Below are 21,980 nucleotides of genomic sequence, written 5' to 3'. Positions count from 1 at the left end.
CTACAAGTCCTGCCTTCCTTTCACCTCCTTCTTGCCTGTTTTCCCAGTCTAGGCAGATACAATCTTAGTTGCAAAAAGGACAACCATGACCTTGCTCCTCTTGGCAGAGCTGGAACTTGGAGCCTGCTCTCAGGAACCCCTGAGTTCTGTTTATTCGTCTTGTCACTGCAGTGGATCTGGATTCTCAAAGCCACAGACCCATCTAGCTCAAGTGTTTACTTTCTGCCAGGGCCCCATAGGTAACCAAAGTAAAATTCATATCCCTGTCTTAGCCTCCACTGAAAACATGAGGTCTGGAACCAGAGAGGGGGCAGTCAGCTTCTCCTTCACAGATCAGTCCTCTCCAGGAACGCTGTTCCTGTCTGGACACCAACTTTAAGGAGGATATTGGCAACTGCAATGTGATGAGCAGAGAAAGAGCAGGAAAGGAAAAGTACACAGTCCCCCACAAGCTCCTCTTAGTGCCTCCATGCAGGAGGCTCTCCATCATCTTAGGTCCTGGACACCACATCAAGGCCTCTCTCTGCCCCCTCCACACCCACCCTCCATCTCCACCCTTGTGGCTTCTTATCCCTCAGTGCTTCCCTGAACTCCAGGTGGCCTCCCTCCTTCAAACTCCCTGTTAGAGCACCCTGTTCTTTTCCTTCCCATCCCCTATCACAAATTGTAATAATACCTTTATTTCTTCACTTAGTGTTTAAAGTCTGCATCCTCAGGGTGTCTGGGTGGCTCAGTCAGTTAAGCGTATGACTTCGGCTCAGGTCATGATCTCGAGGTCCGTGAGTTCGAGCCCTGCGTCAGGCTCTGTGCTGACTGCTCAGAGCCTGGAGCCTGTTTCAGATTCTATGTCTTCCTCTCTCTCTGACCCTCCCCCGTTCATGCTCTGTCTCTCTCTGTCTCAAAAATAAATAAATGTTAAAAAAAATTTTTTAAAAATAAAGTCTGCATCTTCAATTGTTTGAAAGCTTTAGCTCAGAAAGGACCATATTGAGTTTGCCCAACACCATGGCTCTTGCATTTTTCCCAGCATGACAGACGGTTCAGTCTTGATAAGTATCTGTTGAATGAACAAATGAATGCATGAGTGCATGAAGGATGGATGGATAAATTCATGGATGAGTCCCAGGTATTAGATGATGACAGGTATCCAGGCTGGAGAAGAGATGCTATAAAGTGGGGTCTATGAGAGCTGGGCCCCAAACAGAAAGTGTGATTGAATGTTTTCTTTATGCCTCATTCACAAACCCAAAGCGAGACCAATTCCTGAAAGCTTTAGGAGGAAGATTTTTGCACTCAGATTTCACACACGTAAAGACTATTCAAAAGTGAAATGGCCTGCCATAGAAGCAATTATTTTCTGTTTGTGGAAGTGTTTGCAAACCAGCTAGATGATCGCAGGAGTATTGCAGAGCGGGGATTGGCTCTGTATTACAGAGGGTTGGTCGAGAGGGTACCTGAGGATACTTCTAGCTCACTGATTTGGATTCCATGTGCTTTTTCGTCTGTTGAGTTAGAGATAGCATTAATATCCTTTGCTCTTTTTCTTTCTTTCTTTTCCCTAAATATGCTGTTAGCTGATACATTTTTCTACTCTGCTTTCTTTCTTTCATGGGAGTATAGATGAGGTCTTGTCAGAAAACTTTTTGGACTATAAGAACCGTGGAGTCAATGGTTCTCATCGGGGCCAGATCATCTGGAAGATCGATGCCAGCTCTTACTTTGTGGAACGTGAGTACTTTTCCCATTCCTGTTGCTCGTGATGGGGTTCAACTGTTTCAAGTCCTTCGTTCTATTGCATTGCTTCCCTGAGAAATGTGCTGTGTAAGAGAGGCATATGTTTAATGAAATGCTTAAAAATAATGAAAGGTGAGATCTAGAGCATTTGGGCAACAGCCATACAAACCAGCCCAGACGGCCATTCCTTTTGTTTCAAAGAGATGTATGGTTCATGGTCATTCATAGGCCTCTGGATTCAGAACCTTTTGGCTCAGATCTTTTAACTTTCACTCCGTGCTCCTCCACGTGCTCTCCAAATTTGCGATAGTTGCCCCTTCTGTATCCTGTAGTGCAGTGTTGGCTTTGCTTGAGCCAGTTCTTCAAGACTCCCTGATCATGGCCCCAGAATATTGGGGATATTCCACACTTCACCCTGATTTTCGGCTCTGGCCATAATTCCCCAGGATGGAGGTGATACGTTACTACTACTGACCTGTTTCTTTGATTCCTGATCTACTGATATCTCTGGGTGTATAAACTTGTCATCATGTATTTTACTGAGATATTTCCTAAAATTTTATGCTATCTTTGAAAATAAGTCATTTTTGTAGTTAAGGAAGGATTCTTTTCAAAAATCCCCATACTGGTGCATTTCCCATTGCACAAGGAAATATCTATGTGGGCCTCATGTTTACCAACTGAAGGAATGCACAGAATACCCTTATCTGCAAGTTCTTCCCTTCCCACTTGGGTATGGGAGAGTGCTAAATGTACAAATCCCTCCTGCATCTTCTGGTCCATAGCAGGGATTCAGTCAGTATGTCACTTTTGAAAGGTAATGATGGAATAGTCCCTTGTTCCAACTGTCCAGTTCTCAGAGGAAAGGATACATGGCCAGGAAACTAAAGTCTATAATCATTTGACTTGTTCAGGAAAAACTACAGGCTCTAGCATGTTTTGCTCCCATTTTTATTTACTCTCATTTCCATTTGTTCACTTAGTAAGCATTTTGTAAGACCTACTATATTCCAAAAACCAGAGATTTGAAGATGAAAGGTCTGGTGTCTGCACTTTAGAAGCTTTTGGTGTCTCTGCTCCTAGAAATGACACAAATGCCCCCCTTTTTTATTGGCAAACATATGTAGATAGGAGATTGATACTATCAGATGTAGAGGGGACATGATTTTATGAGATGTGGTTGGGCCCTTGACTTTGGTTTAGTCATAATGAAGTTCCCAACAAGAGATTCCCTTTTCCTTAGTATTTATCTCCCTGTCTCTAGCTTTTCTCCTCCTAATCCATTCTGATTCTGATACCAGACAAAATGCCTTTATATTCAACTCTGATGCTATCTGCTCAAAAGCCTCATGGCTCTGCTTTCTGACTACATCAGCTGAAACCTCTCTGCCTTGTTGCCAAGCCCCAACAAAACCCACCCTCATCCCTCAACCCTATTTCTCCACCCTCCCCAGCATGCCCCCTTTGCCCAAGTCATGCCAGTATCTTCCCCATCCCGAAAATAGCATCGTTTATCATAAAGGACATAGGTGGGCTTGATTTGGGGACAAAGACAGGTTCCAGCTAGTAGTACTTAATATGACTTCCCAAATGCCAGAAAGAACAAAAAAGGTAAAAACTTGCATTAGCAATGAATATTAAACACAATAACTGACTATATGCCCTGATCTGATCTACATTGGAAGTTTGGTAGGAAAGGACTTCTTTACTACACACCTGTTTCCTTCTTTGGAGTTCCAACTAATTGGGAAATCGACACCATTTAGGGTCAAAATATAGTCTCAGCTCAAAATGGTGCAGGAATGAGCACAGCTTACAAGTTTTTGTCTTTTTAGAGTCAAGGAAATAAGTACTAAGGATAATGTGAAATCTTATGAGCTAACGTAAAAAAGATGAGTCTGTGTATAAAGTAATCTAGCAATAGTGCCATTCTTTCCAAAGAAGTTCTTTTCAAGATTTCCAAGATTTCTGTGACATATAGAATATTTTTTGTATATTCATCTCAAATAACAAGCCATATCATATAATTGTCTTCATGAAGAAACACTTTAAATACCACTAGAAGATATTATAATATAAAAGCAGCTCTGTAAATTATAAAAAATATTGCCATAACTGAGTGCAAGTGTATTCAAACTTGGTTAAGTAGCAATGTTCTATAGTAAACAAATGGTTTGCCACGTCATATTCAAAATAACTAAAAATCGAACACTTTAGAAAAATGGAATTTTATAAGTGTTCTGGTGCAAAACTGAGACAATCTCACTCTGCAGTATCCCTGTTGGACTAGCAATATCTCAGTGTTTTAGACAAATGGATGAAATTGAGAAGGCGGATATTTACATTTTGCAAATACATCAAAACAGTGCTCAATATACAAAGAATGTAAGATTTTGTACAAATGTAATATAATTTGTCAAAAACTAAAAATGTATCCAGAAAAAGATTAATTGAGTTTAAAAATGATTAGAATATTAGCTCAGGGCACACATATAAATCAAATAAATTAAAATGCTGTGATGGACTATAGCTTTAGGAGTCTGAATGCATTAAAACTATAAATATGCTGTGTGAATTTATATTTTAATGTGAAATCACTTATATTTTCAAAAATGTATGATTGAAAAAGTGCCAAATTAACAAACAGGAAGAGATTGGATGTACAAAATGTTCTAATATCACTATCTTTCATTAATGCAGCAAAGCATCAAAGGTCCTCTTGCTATAATAAAAATGCAGAACACAGTCCATTAACCAGAAGTTTACAGAAGTTTTTGACGTTAATAGAAATAAGACTCTTGAAGTCTCTAAATAGTAATAAACACATTAATCTAATTGGTAAATTATATCTTCTCAAAATTAAAAATTATTTTACAAACTTTGCACATAGGCCAGATTTTAAATGTTGAAATACAACAGGAGGTCATTCTTTCTATCTGAGGGTTAAATTAAAGTAATAAAATAAATGGGGTTGTTATTTCATTTTTATTTTCCGTTTTTGTCTTTATTTTTTCCTTTTATTATTTCCTTTTATAAGAGTAGAGATACATCACTGATTACTTGGAGTCTATAATGTTCTAACAGTACATTTCTTCAGGGTTATGATTCAATTTAGAATTAGGTAATTGCTGTTGATTTATACAATTTTTTTTAAGGTCTGGCTAAATCGGATTTTGAACGTACTTCCAAATTAGGAACATTCAAAACAGATTATTTTCTGCACTCTTTAAGGAATTACATGCATGATAAAACACAAAAGAAATAAAACCTGAATTGTTTCCTTTTCTCTGGCATAACTTTTCCCTAGTGGGCCCCTGGCGGTTTGACTATACTAATAATTGCTGTAATATGAGAACTGCAAAAAGATGCAAATTTTAACACGGACAAAAGAAAGAACTAGTGAAGTTTCAGCTTTACTCATCCTGATCAAATCTTAAAATGCCATATCATTATAGTAACTCCATTACTATTTTTTAATATGTGTAGTCAGGCTTAGAGCAGGCTAGGCTTAATCCTCAGGAGTCACCACAGTCCTTGCTGATCATGTGCTCCTATCAGAACTCCTTCAAAATTGGGGCTTATGTTGCCCAGAAGCAATGACAAAGGTGATGATTCTACAGGGAAGGCATCTTTGTGTTGATCCTTGGCCCAAATCTGTTCCATGTAGCTCCCTGTTCATTGTTGCTCCTCATCGGTAGCAGGAAGAAAAATGTGCCTGCTGCCACCACTGATTACAGCCAAAAAGAGTTTCTCCCGAAGGGATCTCCTTTCTCCACCCACTTTTGTGTTGTGTCCTGTTATCACGGTCAGGAGCTCTGCCTTCTCACAGCTGTCTGGATGCCAACCAGAAATCCACAGTCCTCTAACTGCTCTGCCTTGCCTTGGTTTCCTGCCCCTGCTCAGGTCACTGGTCCTGCCCTGCTCCCACATTGGATCCTTCCCTACTGTGTCCTCGTTTCCAGAATCACTCCCTGACTACTGCCCGCTTTGATTCTATCATCCTGCGTTTGTCAGAATGTCCGTCAAACATTAGCACATTCCCAAGATCCTTTTCCATCCATCCTCCCTAAGTTAAAAAGCACACAGTGGCCCCTGATTATACTTAACACCAAATCTAAGCACCTAGTTTTTAATGACACCCATTGAGCCTGGTGAGGCGAAATTTACACAGGTGGGAGGGGTCAGCATTTGCCTCTCAGTCCACACTTGGGCAAGGGGCTTCCCAGTGAGAGACAGGTGGGCTCAACATCAACCCCGGTGTGGCCCGCTCTGTCTCTTCATCTGTACAATGAAGTTAATGTGTACTGCCCCCAGTGCAGCCCCATAAGGATGGATGATTCACCCAGTGAAGGCCAGGTGTGTCTGGTGTAACCAGATCCGCTGTGTAAGAAGAAGGCTTTGAGTTAGGGATTGCGGTGCCACTCGGAAAGGGAGTCAGATCAGCAGTGCACATTGCACTTGGCATTTCTCCTCAGGGAATGGACAAGGGGGTGTCATGGTGACAACTGTGTGAACTGAATGGCTTTACTCGGAGAGTTTTATGTGAGAAATGCTTTGCAGCTAGAGTTGAAGACCGAAGGCACTGGAGGAAAAGTAGGGCTGCAGGAGAACCAGCTGGCTTCCCCTCATTAGCATTTCTGGCACATGCTTTCTCCTCTCCAGCAATGCAGCAAGAGCAAGGGCCAGTCCTCCTGGAGCCGGGAGGCCACCCAGATCCATGATTAGACACAGGGGTCTCATCAGGTGGACAATCAAGTTGGTTCAGGTGACACATTGTTACAGCCTTTTATTTGAACCTGAGCATATTTTCACCAGCACTGCTCTGCTGTTGGAACCAGTATGGCTGAGAACTGCACTGCAGGCTGCCATTTTCAATCACTGTTTTGTGATTTCCAAGGAGGTGTCTCCATCTGTGCTACAGTAAACATTTGAGCCAGACTCCAAGCCCTCAGGAAGTCTCAAGTCTACTTGGGGAGACTAAACATAACCCCGGTACTCATGCTGCTTCACAGGTTTTCTGTGAGGAACAAGAATGGCTCCATAGAAATATTTGCAAGATAGTGGACATTAATATTATTATGTCATCTTATTCTTATTCCATAATTCCTGGGACACCATGACTATCTCCATTGTTCATCCAGTTTAATACTGTCCCAAAGGGAAATCATGGTCAGCATTGCACTCTACAACATACTGCTTATGTTCTTACTTATATTTCTTCAAGATTGAGGAAAAAAATGGATAGTTCACAGCAATACTCCTAAAATTCATTTTTCTCTTTCACCACACAGTTCCCCTGGTTTTCCTTCCACCTAAACTTCTCCATAAACATACTCCTGGTTGTAGCTCACACTCAGGGTGCTCTTCTTCCCTTCCTTTTTTCCTTCACATTTTGCTTTAGAAGCCTAAAAGTGATCGTTCTGGAGATAAATCTCTGGGAGTGGTGGAGAAAGGAACCCACGTCACCAAAGACACAATCACTCACTCTTCAGTAGACCAGAGTGAAATGGTTGGAGATATTCACATAATCATACCATCTTGGCTGCCAAGCCAATCTAAGTGTGCAGTGGTTCTGGCCGAACAGGGCCAATAAAACGATGGGACTGTGGCAGTGGAAGGGCAGGGGTCCAGGTGGGAAAACAGGACATACAAGTAAGGAGACACACACAGCCGGCTTGCCCCCAGTCTACCCAATGTGAGAAGCCAAAGTGTTGGGTGCAATCACTTCTTACCATGTTGAATATTCCATTACATCAGGGGCAGCAAAATTGATCTTCAGTCTACAGAAGTGTCAGTCTATCAGATTAAATAACAGACCATACAAAGAGTGACTCAGCATTATTACAGAAAACAGAAAGATATAACCAGTCAATTCAGATTTGCAGCAATACAGATAGTGCTGACTTCTAGTTGGATATGTGTCAGATTCTCCCAATGACATGAAAGCTCTTCATCAACACAAATAAATGGTCAGGCCCTATTATCACAGACTGGGACCTTTCTGGATGAGTCACCATGTCAGTAAAAGAACATACAGATTCACCTGCCTCTCTTAACCCTATAGTGCTGGAGGCCTCTTGGACTGTACTAGTCTTCAGGACCTCAGATCTAGAGGTAGAGGCTTGGTCCCTGCCAAGGCTCTTGCATTCTAGTACAGGAGACTAGCACATACCTCTTATAGTGTCCCATATCAGTGAAGACGGAGGAGCACCCAACCCAGCTTTGGGGCACAGAGTTAATCATCCCCATACATAAGAGGAGCTCATAGGCAGACTGGGCCAGTGGGAAGGGCTGTGTTGGGGGTCAAGTGTAGAGAGGTCATTTCAGGAAAGGGACAGCACCTACAAAGGCATGAAGGCATGGGGAGTGGGCAGGCGGGGATAGGTGAGAGTTAAGACAGATTCCTGACAGAAGGAGGAGAGGAAGAGGAGGAGGGGGAAGAAGAGAGATCATCAAGTGTGGAGGATTAAGTGTGGCCACAGATTCCTTGACAGTCCTCTTGAGAGGAGGGGTCCATGTCTCCTCTCCCGTGAGAGTTTCCGTGCTGAAGTGATGCTGTGCCAACTTCCAGGCCCAGGCTTTAAGAGACTCTGGTAGCTTCCACTTCCTACCCTTTAGAATACTCACTCTTAGAACCCTGAGACAGCGGTGCTGTAAGAAGCCCCGGTGGCCACGTGAAGGGTTGCATAGAGAGATGGTTCACCAGCTCAGCTGCTCCAGCTGTCCCCATCCAAGGGACGGTGGGGTGCAACCCGGCTGTTATCCATGGCAACAGCATGTGAGACCCCCAAGGGAGAGCTGTCCTGCTGGACCCAGTCACCTCACAGAACCTTGAGAGATCACAATATAGTACTGTTTTAAGTTGTTAAGTTTTTGATTCCTTCGTTACGTAGCAAGAGTTGCCATAGCACCAGAGAAATGGAAAGAGTGGGGCCGTGGGAGTCAGGGAGGAGAACCTATCAGAGAGGCATCGTCAACACAACCTGGTGAGTGCCAATGGAGGGGTCACGGGAGACACGGTCTGGAATGCATCTATGCACAGTTGCCATATGGGGGCCGTGGTGGTTATCGTAAAAAGAAAATTCAACAAGCTGATGAGAAAGAGTAGGGTGAACAGTTCATCCTGCCTTGCTCAGAGCGATCCTCGTTTTGGCTTTGAAAGTTTCCAGTCCCAGGAAACCTGTCCATCCTGGGCACACTGGAATGGTGGTGGCCCTCTGGTACATCTGCACTGACAGAGGAGAGCGAAGTGTCCTGGCGCTCCTCCAGCGAGGAGGCTGTGAGAGACTCTGAGGCGGCAGCATGGGGAATAGGACTGAGACGGGCTTGAACATGTGTACAGAATGAGCGGAAGGAACCATAACATAAGAGCTCTCATTGATTTAGTACCCACTCGTGTCCACTTTTTTACACCCTGTTATGCTGATGACAGCACCATGAGGAGGGTGCCAGCACCATTGTTTCTGAGGAGAAAACAGACGTGGTAGTGTGGGTGGTACAGCTGGGGTATGAACCAGCCTCACCTGCTTGTGCTCATCAGCCCCAGGGAAGAGGTAGGGGATGTTGGATGTTTGATGGACCAGGGCCCATAAGCAGTCAGAAGGCACTGGATGCAGAGAAAGTTAAGAGCCCAGACTTTCCTGGAAGTCCTTGACCTGCTAGGGACCAGGAGACTGGAAGTGTGGTGGGGCAGGATAGGGACAGGACTTGGGGTCAAGACGTGTGTGCTGACCACCTTATAGCACCCCTTTCCTACCAAGAAGGGAAATAAGAAGAAACTGGAAAGACTCAGGAGTGATTTTCACCTGTATAGGTGTGGTGGAGTAAAATTACCACTCTACAAAAAAGACTCTCTCGGTCCCTCTCAAAGCCACTCTGTACACAAAATGAGTCTCTTTCTCTCCATGCCATAGACACAGGGAGCTAGAAACAAGCAGGGCTGCTGAGATTCTCCATACCCCTGCCTCTGGACAGTGCTTCAACAAGAGAAGGAGGAAGTATTCTGCCCATTTTAATGTCCATGAGATGGGGCGTGATAGCTTTCTCCTAAAGGCCGGTGTGGGACAAAGCAGAGAGACACCGCGTTTGGCAGGAGAATATGTAGGGCAGACAAGGGAACCTGACCTAACTAGGACGCTGTGTCTGGACTTGCAGCCAGGTGGGTGAGGCCGTGTCTGAAGGGCATGCCCAGCTGATTACCGTGATGTCCAATTAGACAGATATAGCAGATGGGAATGAAGGCGGCTGCAGCCATCCCACGGACGGTGGCCTGTGCTTGTCCCTGGGGACCTGAGCCTGGCTCATAAGATCTGATCCCTGAACTGCCATTTGGGGAAAGACTGATGTCCTGAATAGAGGAGTAATAATAGTAATAGCAGAACTGAAGATCTCTGAGCTCTCCTGATGTGCCAAGCACATGCTGAGCACCCTAACACGTATTGTCCCATTTAACCTTCATGAGAACCCTAGGTGGCAGATAATACTTTCCCTTTTTGTTGGCAAGGAATCTGAGGTGAAGGAAAAATGCAGCTGCTCCACTATTCACAGGGTGGGACCCGTCAGACCTTGGCAGTGTGACCTTGGAGCCTGCTCTTTTCACTCCCGTGATGTCCTGATAAGATCAAAGTAGGCCAGAAGGGCCACCACCAGGAGGATGGAGATTCAGTGCAGGGTTCTGGTCCCATGGGGGGTGGGGTATTACATCCAGGTATCATATCCAGGCAATACACTGGATGGAACTTTGAAGTTGGAGTCAGTGCTGGGGGCTTACCTCCCAGAGTGACTGGCAGGGGATTATTTGGGCATCAAAATGGGGACCCAGATGTCACTGGGATAGTAAGTCCTTGACCAGAGGAAGGAAAGTAGAAGTGATTAACATATGGCCTTCCTCCTATCCATATGATTCTGAGTGAGGGGTTCAGTAAGCTCCACCATAAAAAGCTACAGAGAAAGTTCAAATTAGAAGACAGATGCTATCCAAGATGTCAGTTACTTCCCCACACATAAACCCAGAATCTTCTCCATTTCAATATAGTTGTTATGTGTGTATGAATCTCATTTGTATATGCATTTTTAAAGTTTACTGATTCCCTACAGAAAATTTGAAGAAAAGATCAAAGTAAAAATCACCCATAAGTTCAACACGAGATAATATTTTTAGAGATTTTTTTTATCACTAGTAGCATCTCCCTAAGAGGGGCCTAATAAATATTTATTCAATTAATTAATGAATCACTTAAGCTAGTGCTCAGAACTCCTGTGTAGAAAGCAAGAGACTTATGCTCAAGGACAACAACTGTTATGTCTTATCTTTCCCACAAGTGGCCTTTGAGCCATCTAGAGGAATAAACAGGGAAATATGGGTGAGGGAGGGAACCAAGTGGTCCCTGGTCAGACACATATGGCAAGTGGGCACCACAAAAACGGAATACAGCATACAGATATGTCCAACTTCTTGGAATAAGGAGGGGGCAGAGAGGTACAGCCTTTCATTTTTTAATTTTAAAAATTTTTTAAAAATACTTATTTATTTTGAGAGAGAGAGAAAGGGAGAGGGTGAGAGTGGGGGAGGGGCAGAGAGAGAGAGAGGAAGAGAGAGAATCTCAAGCAGGCTCCACACTGTCAGCACAGAGCCAGACTCAATCCCATGAAATGTAAAATCATAACCTAAGCCAAAATCAAGAGCCAGAGGCTTAACCAACTGAGCCACCCAGGTGCCCCCCACCTTTTAAAGAAGAGTTATTCTGCTCTCCAATAAACATGGCTCAGTCCACACTGGGAATCTGACCAACCAGTTTAGTGATTAGCAGTTCCTCCTTTGATTAGTCAGAAGCTGATGCTAGACAAGCAATAGGAAGGGAGAATTTTCCCTTTTCCACCTCATCCCCAACTTACACTGCTTCCTTTTGACCCATTGAGACTTTCAGCTGAGTCTATGGTCAGGCACAATTGTAGGTAGTGTTCTTGGTGAGGACAGAGACCCACAGAAGTAAGGGAAGCCTGCCTGAACACCATGTGTGCCTCCCTAGACACTTGTCACTGCTCCCTTGCACCTACCTGGGGCCAGTTCAGAGGTCACTCCCAGGAGTTGCTGTCATCAGCCAAGACAGGTCTCTTCCAAGTCAACTCCAAGGCCATTTTCGAATGATGCCAGCGATGTTGTCCACATGGGCTTTGTACAGCCAAAAAAGAGTTCAGAGTTCATATACTATATAAATAGCACTAAGTCCTCACAATTTCTCATTAATCCAGACCTCAGTATCTCATGCATCCCACCTTCCCAAAATTCCAGAGTTGATATGGTACCCAAGAATACTGCAAAACCCACGAACACCCACAAAGTCTAGAAAATACAAACACCTTGTCCATTGTGGCAGCTGCTAATTCAGCCTTGTTTCCCTCTTTCCAAGCAAAACCAGAGTTTGCAGGTACTGGGCCACATTCAGACCCACGTTGCTACTGCCAGCTGTTACCTGAGAGAAGATGGCAGACGAAAAGCAGAAAGGAGGAAGGAGCTAATTGTGTTTCTTTCAACTTCACCAGAATGAGCTCCAATCTCTCCTTAAAATCCTTAAAATCCAAACCAGAGAACTCATCTTCTAAGAGATGATCTGTGTCATTATGCCTCTCATATCTTGGAGAAAATACAGTTATAAATATCGCACTGTCTACTAGAGAATGGCATCTATGAAACACTGCTATTTTTATACAAAATCTAGAAATTTGAACCTATATATTCAAAGCCTTTCATGAGACTTCTATTCCTTATATTTAAAACCTCTCTCTCTCTCTCCATTAATAGTTACCCTAGAATAAAAGAGCCTTATTTTACAGTGTGGGTTTTCCATAACAGAGGACATGAGTTTCTAGTGAACACTAAACCTTTAAGGCCCAGCTGACCCTTTAACAAAGGAATAGATGAAATAATAACAATATAAATAATACAAAGTATTTTTTTGAAGGGGAAGAGTAGATTACATAAAAAAAAAAAACAGTAATAGAAGGGCAAAAAGGGTAATGGAACATGGAAAATAAACAATAGTCAAAATAATTTATCACGAGACTGCACCCTTTGTACTGCCAGCCTAATCACAGGTAGTTCTCAAATTGAATAAAATACATTTCGAGCAAACTCAATACAAAAAATGAACATTAAAACATCACAACCAGTTAAATGGAAGCTCTGGATACTTGACACAAACTAAGTGACCTCATAAGCAACTGCACAAAGCAAATTTTTACAAGAGATGGACTCTGATAGAGGATTCGGCTCCTGGGGTCTCATGAGGGTCCCCAGTTGTCTCCATCACCGGCTCAGCCCAGGGAGCCCTTGGGGTCCCTGCGCTCAGCCCCTGCAGCGCCCTCTGTCGGCGACCGAGTGAAGAGGAGCAGGAAGAAGGTCCTTTGCGCGTGAGGCTGCTTCTGTCCCCATCCCACCAAGGCTGGAAAGGAGCCAGAGAATCCGGAACTCAACTAAAGGATCAGAGTGTCCTAAAACTCTTTGTATGAGACGGAAGAGAATGATGCGAAGCTTATAGGCAGCTCCAAGCTGCAGCGGGCAAGAAGCTAAACCAGATGCAAGACAGTAAGAATTTCATAAAGACTGTGTTTCCGGCCACCTGGAGAAAAGTGTAGAAGTGACAGGATAGTTATTGGGATGTTTATGTCAAATTAGGACTGTTTGTAAGACGCATGCCCCTCTTGCTTGACCACCTCTGACACAAGCAAGAGTCTGACCCTGGTGTGTTCGAGAATCTTCTGTCACCCCTCCCAACTCCACACACTTTCCTCTAGGACAGTTCTTGGTCATCTGGTATAGACTCATCTCTGAGCCTACCCTGAAAAAGATGCTGAAATTTCCAGTTCAGCCAAGTGCCTTGCACATGCCGGTCTGGTGGAACGCAGGGCTCTGCCATCCCAGTAAAGGCTTGTGCTACTAGCCAGGTTAATATTTCTGTGTTTTATGGGATGGCATGTGTGCCTCATTCATCACTTTTTTTCTCTAATGGCTGTGACTCTAACCTGCACCATCATACCACACAGTGTCTGTAGACTTTCTTTCTGGATGGCCTCCCCAACTCAGCTGTATAGTGAAGATCAAAGCTTCCAACTCAGAAATGAGTTTTTCCTCAAGTGGCAACAATTCCAGTAAATTCCAAAGCTGAAAATGTATTTTTTTTCATGAAATCCTACACCAGTGGAGTGCATTGTTCCTTTCTCAGGAATTTGCTTGCTGTAAGGCTGCTTTTTTTTTTTTTTTTTTTTTTTTTTTTTTATGTCAGAAGTCCCTAAAAGGGACCCAGCATTCATTTGCTGTATCCTAGGTTTCAGAATCAACTGCACCTGGGAAAAGCAGCAAATTCAATATGCAGCATGCCAGATGGCCTGGCATGTCTATATGTGCTTTGAGCTACCACGTCCTGTGTGCCAGGGAGCCAGACTGGTGGGTGGGCTTTCCTGGGCCGGAACTGCAGGTCTGAGTATTCCTGGCCTGCAAAAGTCTCCCCACAGAAAACTGTGGTCCCATCTGCAGCCGACCACGTTAGTCCTGACTGAGCATCAAATTGTGAGAAAGCTTAATGTCTCCTAGAACCCAAGGGGAAATTGGGTAAAGGGAGAAGAGAGGCACCCTGAGGGGAAACATTTTCTACTAGGGACAGAGCAACATTTTCTACTAGGGTGGATTCCTGTACTTCTTACCAGAGAAGCCAACCTCTGAGGAGTCTACCTTGTCGTGCAGCCTATTCACAAGATTAAAACGTGATTGTCTGTGTTATATGATTCCAAGAGAGCCATTTTGGTAGGTTTCCGTGAGCTGTGTCTCTGGAGCTGGTAATGCATCAGTCCTGTTAAATATAGCCACAGGAATATCTGGTGACCATGTATCAGAAATTACACTGCCTCATACTACCATCCCTAAGATCTGTGCGTGGTCAAAGATATACCCTGTTAGCCTAAAGGATTAGGCTACCCTCCTAACCTCCTGAATAGCCATAGGTATGAAGCTCTGACCTGCTTTACTGTGGTAGTGCATTACTCACACTCCAATGTCATAAAAGCTATTTGTCACTCAGGTCTTCTGAAATAGGCCCCTGACACTTGTTTGTGGTTCTTACCTTGATCCAGTTTCATAAGTCAATATTCAAAATTCTCTTACTGACCAGAGCAGTTCATTTTAAATGTCAGGCTGAGATTGCTTCCCTCCTGCACCCACACACTCTCAACACTGCCCTTCACATATTTAAACCTCTTCCTAATATATCCTTGTACTTCGTGGCACCACCAATCTGGAAAAAGTTGGTTAATACCTGAGAAAAGTACATGCTGCCCTGAAAGACCTCTAGAACACACTCCAGCAGGTCAAGACCTGGCTTAAGATATTTGTAATCAGCATAGAATATAGGGAAGGGTCTCCATCTGACCCTTTCCCTTTATGCCAGGAGCTGTACTTTCTACTTTCTGGAACTTTCAGTCTGTCAGTCCTTCTGATTTACGCGTCCTACCTCAATCCTAGGGAACTCAGTTCTCCAGCATCTGACCAGTCAAGAGCCTTTCCACTACTTGGACTAACATGCAGAGACCTACCCCAGTAATCCAGATTTAGGGATAAAAACACGTGGCACAGAAGGTACTGGAATCTGTGGTGTCATAGCCAATCATGTACACTTGGCCTCTGAGGATCTGTTGGGATCCCTGCTTCCAACTTGAATGCCCCCTGGGAGGCTTAGAGACAGCTCATCCAACTCCACCCAGGAGAGATAACACAAAGAAGGTCAGCAGCTAAGTGTTGCTTTTTCATTTTCAGATTCTCTATTTTTCTAACTATCTCTCTCTCACCAGGGATTTTTTAATTTTATTAATCTTTACAAAGGGCCAGCTTTTGGTTTTCTTGATCTTCTGTGTATGTTTTCTGCTTAATTCATTTCTGCTCTTATTTGTAAGTTTTATGATCTCCTTCCATCTACTTTCATTGGGTTTAATTTGTTGTTGTTCTTCTAATTTCTTGAGATGGCTGCTTAGCTCATTGGTTTTTAGCTATTCTTCTAGATGTATGCACTTAAGGCTGTAAATTTTCCACTAAGCAGTTTTTGTTTTGCTTTGTTTTGGTAAAATTCTAAGTGAAGCATAACACACACATAGAAAAATGCACAAATTTAAATGAAGAGCTTATGAATTTTCAGAAAGTGATCACATCCATGTACATAGCACCCAAATCAAGAAGCAGAGCTTTACTCACATTTTAACCCATTCTGTTTCTCTTCCCTCCTTCCTATACATTGACGTGTGTATGTGTTTTTTATCTTGCATGCTTTTTTTTTTTTTAGTTTTTATTTAAATTCTAGTTAGTTAACATACAATGTAACATTAGATTCAGGTATACAATTCAGTGATTCAACACATCCACACAATAGCCATTGTTCACAAGTGCCCTCCTTAATCCCCTTCACCTATTTAACCTGTCCCCCCGCCCCGCCCCACCACCTACCCTCAGGTAACCATCAGTTTTTCTCTATAGTTAAGAGTCTGTTTCTTGGTTTTCCTCTTTTAGTCTCCTATGATCATTTGTTTTATTTCTTAAATTCCACATATGAGTGAAATTATATGGTATTTGTCTTTCTCTAACCAACTTATTTCACTTAGCATAATATTCTCTAGCTCCATCCACATCCTTGCAAATAGAAATATTTCATTCTTTTTTATGGCTGAGCAATATTCCATTCCATTCCATGTCTCTGGTATGTGCTGTGTGCTCTCTGCTGTTGTATTTTGGCTGCTTTATCCTTCAGACTGGTCATCTGCAGAGGCTCTCTTTGCTTGCAGTAGGCAGTGTTTTGTCCTTGGCCAGGATGTGACAAGTTTTAACTAGGTGTGCTTGGTCTGCTTATGAAATGAGACCTGTCACCACCTCTACTGGAACTGAGACCCTACAGAACTGGTCTGGTCAGGAGACATGGTGTGGGCAGGAGTTTCTGCTGGCCTTCAGGGGAAGGGACCCACCATGCTGGGACTGAGGTACACTTACAGGAGAAGGGCAATCTTGCCAGAGCACAGAGGTGTAGGACTTAGTGGAAGCCAGCGAAGCAGTCAGTGTAGAGGCTGTGCTTCCTCCCACGGGTGGCTCGGTGTTTATGCTGAGGAGTGGGGGATAGAAATGGTGCCAGTCAGTTCTTTAGTCCTTGAAGACGAGTCTCAATGCATGTGGCATCTCAGGGAAGCACTTCAAGAAGAGTGAATAATCTCCCTTTGTGTGTCCCAGGCATTTTTCATTTCATTGTTTCCACACTGCCCCCAAGTTCTTTGCCTGCCTTTTCTCTAGGAGCAGTGCAGTGCCCTCTGGGCAGCCAGAGGGCACTATCTCAGCCAAGCCTGCCGACTTAAAACTCAAGGCTTCAGGAATGTAGTGTGGGCAGGGACCTGTGCTCGTCTTCTGGAGGAGCCTCTAGCTGCACTGGGACTGAGGGAGGTTTGACTGAGAATGGTAGTCGCACCAGAGCACCGGGGCGTAGGACTTGGAGCAAGCAGGCTAGGCAGCCAGTGTCAGGGCCAAGCTGCCCTCCTCAGGTGGCTCTGCACCTATGCTGAGGGGTAGGGGGAGGAAATGGTGCCAACCATCTCCTTTGTCCCTGAGAGGTGCCTCCATAAATACTACCTCTCAGGCATATGCTCCAAGAAGAGCTAACAATCTCCCTACTGTGTCCCAGGTGCTCCTCAGATTGCTGTTTCCATGCCATGCCCCATATGCCCCCAAATTGCTTGCCTGCCTTCTCTGTAGGAGAGGGGCAGCACCCTCAGGGCTCTCCCAGCCAAGCCAGATCTTTAAAACTCCAGTCTTCAAGCCCCACTGATTACTAGAACTCACAAAAATCAGCCCCTCTCGCTTTCCCAGACAATGGCTTTGGGGAAATATTCTCCTGTGTGTTCCCCTCTGTACCCCACTCTCTCTCGCCTTTCTCCTCAACCACGGCTCTCCCTCCTCTGTGGCAGCCGCTGTCTGTTTCAGTCCCAAACTGTGTCTCCACACCTCCTACCTTCCTCCGTGTTGGCTCTTCACTCCCTCTGGTTGTGGAGTTTGTTCTGTTAATCTTCAGGTTGATTTGATAGTTATCCAGCTGTGTCAGAGGGACTAGACCAGCCTAGGGTCCTACTGCCACTGTCTTAGCTTGAGCCCCACACATCTGTGTTTCTGTCTGGGATCATTTTCCTTCTAAAAGGAAAGAGCTGTTGCCTGGATGGCTCAGTCGTTAAGCATCTGACTTTGGCGAAGGTCATGATCTCATGGTTCATGAGCTCGTGCCTGGCTTTGGGTGAGCTCGAGCCCTGCTTCAGGTGAGCCCTGCTCCTCTCTCTCTCTCTCTCTCTTTCTCTTTCTCTTTCTCTCTTTCTCTGCCCCTCATAAGATTCTTTCTCTCTGCCCCTCACTCACTTGCACACTCTCTCCCCCCGCAAAAAAAAAAAAAAAAAACAATAAAAGGAAAGAGCCTCTTTTGTGTACTTCTTTTAGTGCAGGCCTACTGGTGATAAATCCCTCAGTTTTTGCTTGTCTGAAAACATCACTATTTGACTTTGACTTTTGAAGAATAATTTCATAGTTGTATGAAATTCTAGGTTAGCTGTTATTTTCTGTAGCACGTAAGAATGTCATTTCTCTGTCTTCCAAAAAGTCATCTGTTTGTCTCTGTCATTCCTTTGAAAATAACATGGGGTTTTCTTTCCTTCTGATGCTTTTAAGACTTTCCCCTTTTTCTTTCATTTTTAGCAGTTGAACTATGATGTTCTTATGAGTGATTCTCATTTTGATCCTGAGGCTGGATGGCTAACTATTATCATCTCCTTAAAAGCCTCTTCCCCATTCTCTGGAACCCAGCTATTCCATTGTCCCATATGTCCCTTATTCTCTCCTCTGTATTTATCATTCTTTTTTCTCTTCCTTCACTCTAGATGTATTCTATGAATGCATCGTACTGACCCTTTTCCTGCTGTATTTGCTATGCTGCTAAGCCAATACATTGAATTCTTAATTGCAGCTTTTCTATTTTTCAATAATAAAGTCACTATTTGATTCATTTCTATTGGTTCTAATTTTCTGACAAAGGTTGCACTTTATCTGTTTTCTGCAAATATAAGTCATGGTTTCTTTAAAGTCTTTGCTTAATGACTTCAATATCAGGATCCTCTTTCCATTTCCCTTCTTGCTTTTGGTCAGTTGCTTCTGTCTCTTACCATCCTTGGCAGCTTTCTATCCATCATCATAAGCTGCGTGTGAAATGTAGGAACTTTGGCAGTAGCATCTTCCCCTGCAGAAGGTTTGCCTTTTTCTCAACGAGGCAGTGCAGATGCTGATGGGTGGTGGTCCAATTAAAGGATGAGCAGAATGAAGTGCAGTAGAGTCATGGTAAAGCCTCAGTCTCCCTCTAGCTCACCCTGTTCCTAGGGACCCCTCTGCAAGGCTTTCACAAAGAGCCAAGAGTTTTCATCAGGGACCCTTCCCTGACCCTGTCCCTGCCAGGTGTCCTCAGTACCAAGAGAGGGCTCTACTTTTCAGATGTTTTCATGATTGGATTTTTAGACTTTTGCCCTAAAAGCATAGGATTTGGCAAAGGTCTGAGAGGAAACCAGCTGGGTCTTGAGGTCTTCGGTCCTGCCCCTTTGGGCCCACATGGCCAACAGCAGCTCTGCTGGTTTTCTGCCACCAAGGGTAGAGGCTGTAGGTTATCAATTCACCTGACTAGCTCTCCTGTCCAGAATTTGTAGTTGTTGTTTCCATTGTTATGCAGTGCCTTAAACATTTCATTTCAAAATCAGTTTGCCAAGTTAGCAGTAGAAGCCTTAATCTGCTACAATTATTCTAGCAGGAAGAGGAAGTCTAATTTCCTTTTAGCAAATACCCCACATGTACTGATCCTAGAGACCAGAAACACTTGCCTAATAACCAGCACTGAAGCAGGAACAAAATGCATTTATGAGATTGTTTTTGGGTTTAGAATTGGCCCTCCAGCACCTGAAATAAATATTGCCCATAAATTGAACTTGTAACATTATTTTACGTAATGGTTCATTTTGATCAATCTCTCACTTTTGCTGCAGTACCATATTTGAAAGCATTAACATAAGATTTATGCTGCTATTCTAAATAGGAAATTAGTTAAATAATGTTCAGTTCTTTATGTAAAAAAAGATATATCCATTATTAAAATTACTTCAGACAGAAATTGCAATTAACTATTTTTCATCATAATTTAGCTATTAGAGAAACATGACCTTAGCACATAGCAATTTTTACAAGGTAGGCAAATCTGAAACTCTAAAGGATGTGAACATCTCCTCTGTTTATTCAAAATTTATGACTGTATTTTTTTCAATTATTTTCAAATTACAAAGCTAATATTAGTCCATAATATAGCATTCTAAACTACCTCTGGAAGATATTAATTGAGATAATATCTTTACCAAATGACAACGTTTTGACAAATCAATATGATATCCTGTAATACAATAAGATTTTTTTCTATTAGAGTCATATATTACTTTAATGAGAATTTTACTACAAAAAATATCATTTGAACCAAGTTAAAACACCATATTTCTCAGAAATATTTATAATAGAACAAAGTTGTTTTTTTTTTTTGGTACAACCTCTTATGTTTACACTTACATAATTTTCTTTTTTGAATGAGTTCTTGAATGCACACTGCTAAAATGAAATGTTACAGGACAAGTGTATATAAAAGGTGACTCCTTCAATCTGGTGTAAGTCCAAAACAAGAGCCTGATGCATGAAAAGCTTTAAAACTCTACCTTCAAGATATCCAACAAACAATATCAGTTTTAAAATAAAATTACTTTTCCAGTGTTAACTCTTTACATATGTCATGGAATCTTCAATGTTAGAGGCTTTTTCCATGAACACTAATCCCATTCATTCCCTTTTACTGGAAAACCCTTCCTTTTGTTTTGGTCAAAAATCACAGCTGTTCTCTAAGCTACTCATTTCTTAAGCTCTATTTAATTTTAAAATGAAAAAGCATACAAGTAAACATATTGCTATACAGGATAGACTGGAAGGACCTAAGAAGGTTTATATCATTAGTGTTGATTATTTTTGTAAATACTGCTCTTGGTATTTCCTCTTACTGAAGGTAAATGTTCTTCAGATTCAAATTTTAATTTGAAATCCATTGCTTCTTTTTTTTATTTCAAGTATAACTAATATACAGTGTTATATTAGTTTCAGGTGTACAATATAGCGATTCAACAATTCTATACTTCTCTCAGTGCTCATCAAGATAAGTGTACTCTTAATCCCCTTCATGCATTTCACTTCACCTACCTCCTCTCTGGCAATGACCAGTTTGTTGTCTATATTTAAGAGATTCTGTGTTTTTGTCTGTCTTTTTTTTTATTTGTTTGTTTCTTACATTCCACATATGAGTGAAATCATATGGTATTTGCCTTTCTCTGATTTATTTCACTTAGAATTATAACCTCTACATCCATCCATGTTGTTGCAGATGGCAAGATTTCATTTTTTATGGCTAAGTAATATTCCATTGTGTATGTATACCACATCTTCTTTATCCATTCATCTATTGATGGACACTTGGGTTCCTTCCATATATTTGCTATTGTAAATAATGCTGCAACAAACATAGGGGTGTGTATGTCTTTTCAAATTAGTGTTTTCATTTCTTTGGGTAAATACCCAGTAGTAGAACTATCAAATCATGTGGTCATTCTATTTTTAATTTTTTGAAGCACCTCCATACTGTTTGCCACAGTGGCTGAACCAGTTTGCATTCACACCAACAGTACATGAGGATTACTTTTTCTCCACATCCTCTCCATTGCTTCTAGATCTTTTTGAGCATGTGAAGATATTGTACTCTCTATTACCCTTTCTAAATAACTGTCAGGACTGACTGTCTCACTGTGATTATAACTTCTTGAGTTAAAAGTGCTTTACCTAGATATTGAGGTTATGGTTTACCTTGGCTCACATCTATTTTAGTAGATTTAAGCTCACTGGAATATTAGTAGATTTATAAATCTACTAATGGAATATTGGTAGATTTAAGCTATAAATCTACTAATGGAATATTAGATTTAAGCTCACTGTTCTTGCCACAGAATGTTATTGCATAGATAATTTGGCTCTTTCTGCACAAATAAGTGGTTCACAAAGGAAGGCATTTGTGCTGATCCAAATGTCTAAGTCATCAATTCTGATCACACTTTGATTCATAAGATTT

The 21,980-nt window shown here is 42.5% G+C and overlaps 1 protein-coding gene across 1 annotated transcript in view; it reads left to right on the top strand.

Moving 5' to 3' along the window:
* HECW1 (HECT, C2 and WW domain containing E3 ubiquitin protein ligase 1) overlaps positions 1-21,980 on the top strand; it is a 400,133-nt gene that overhangs the window by 171,760 nt on the left and 206,393 nt on the right. The window contains exon 7 of the mRNA XM_042963608.1: positions 1,621-1,728. Coding sequence (XP_042819542.1) covers positions 1,621-1,728 — 108 coding nt within the window. The remainder of the gene's footprint in view (positions 1-1,620; positions 1,729-21,980) is intronic.

This window comes from Panthera tigris, chromosome A2 (genome assembly GCF_018350195.1).
Source record: "Panthera tigris isolate Pti1 chromosome A2, P.tigris_Pti1_mat1.1, whole genome shotgun sequence".
In the NCBI taxonomy this organism is placed as follows: domain Eukaryota; kingdom Metazoa; phylum Chordata; class Mammalia; order Carnivora; family Felidae; genus Panthera; species Panthera tigris.
The sequence above is the reverse complement of the archived record's forward strand: the minus strand, read 5'-3'. Positions and strand labels throughout refer to the sequence as shown.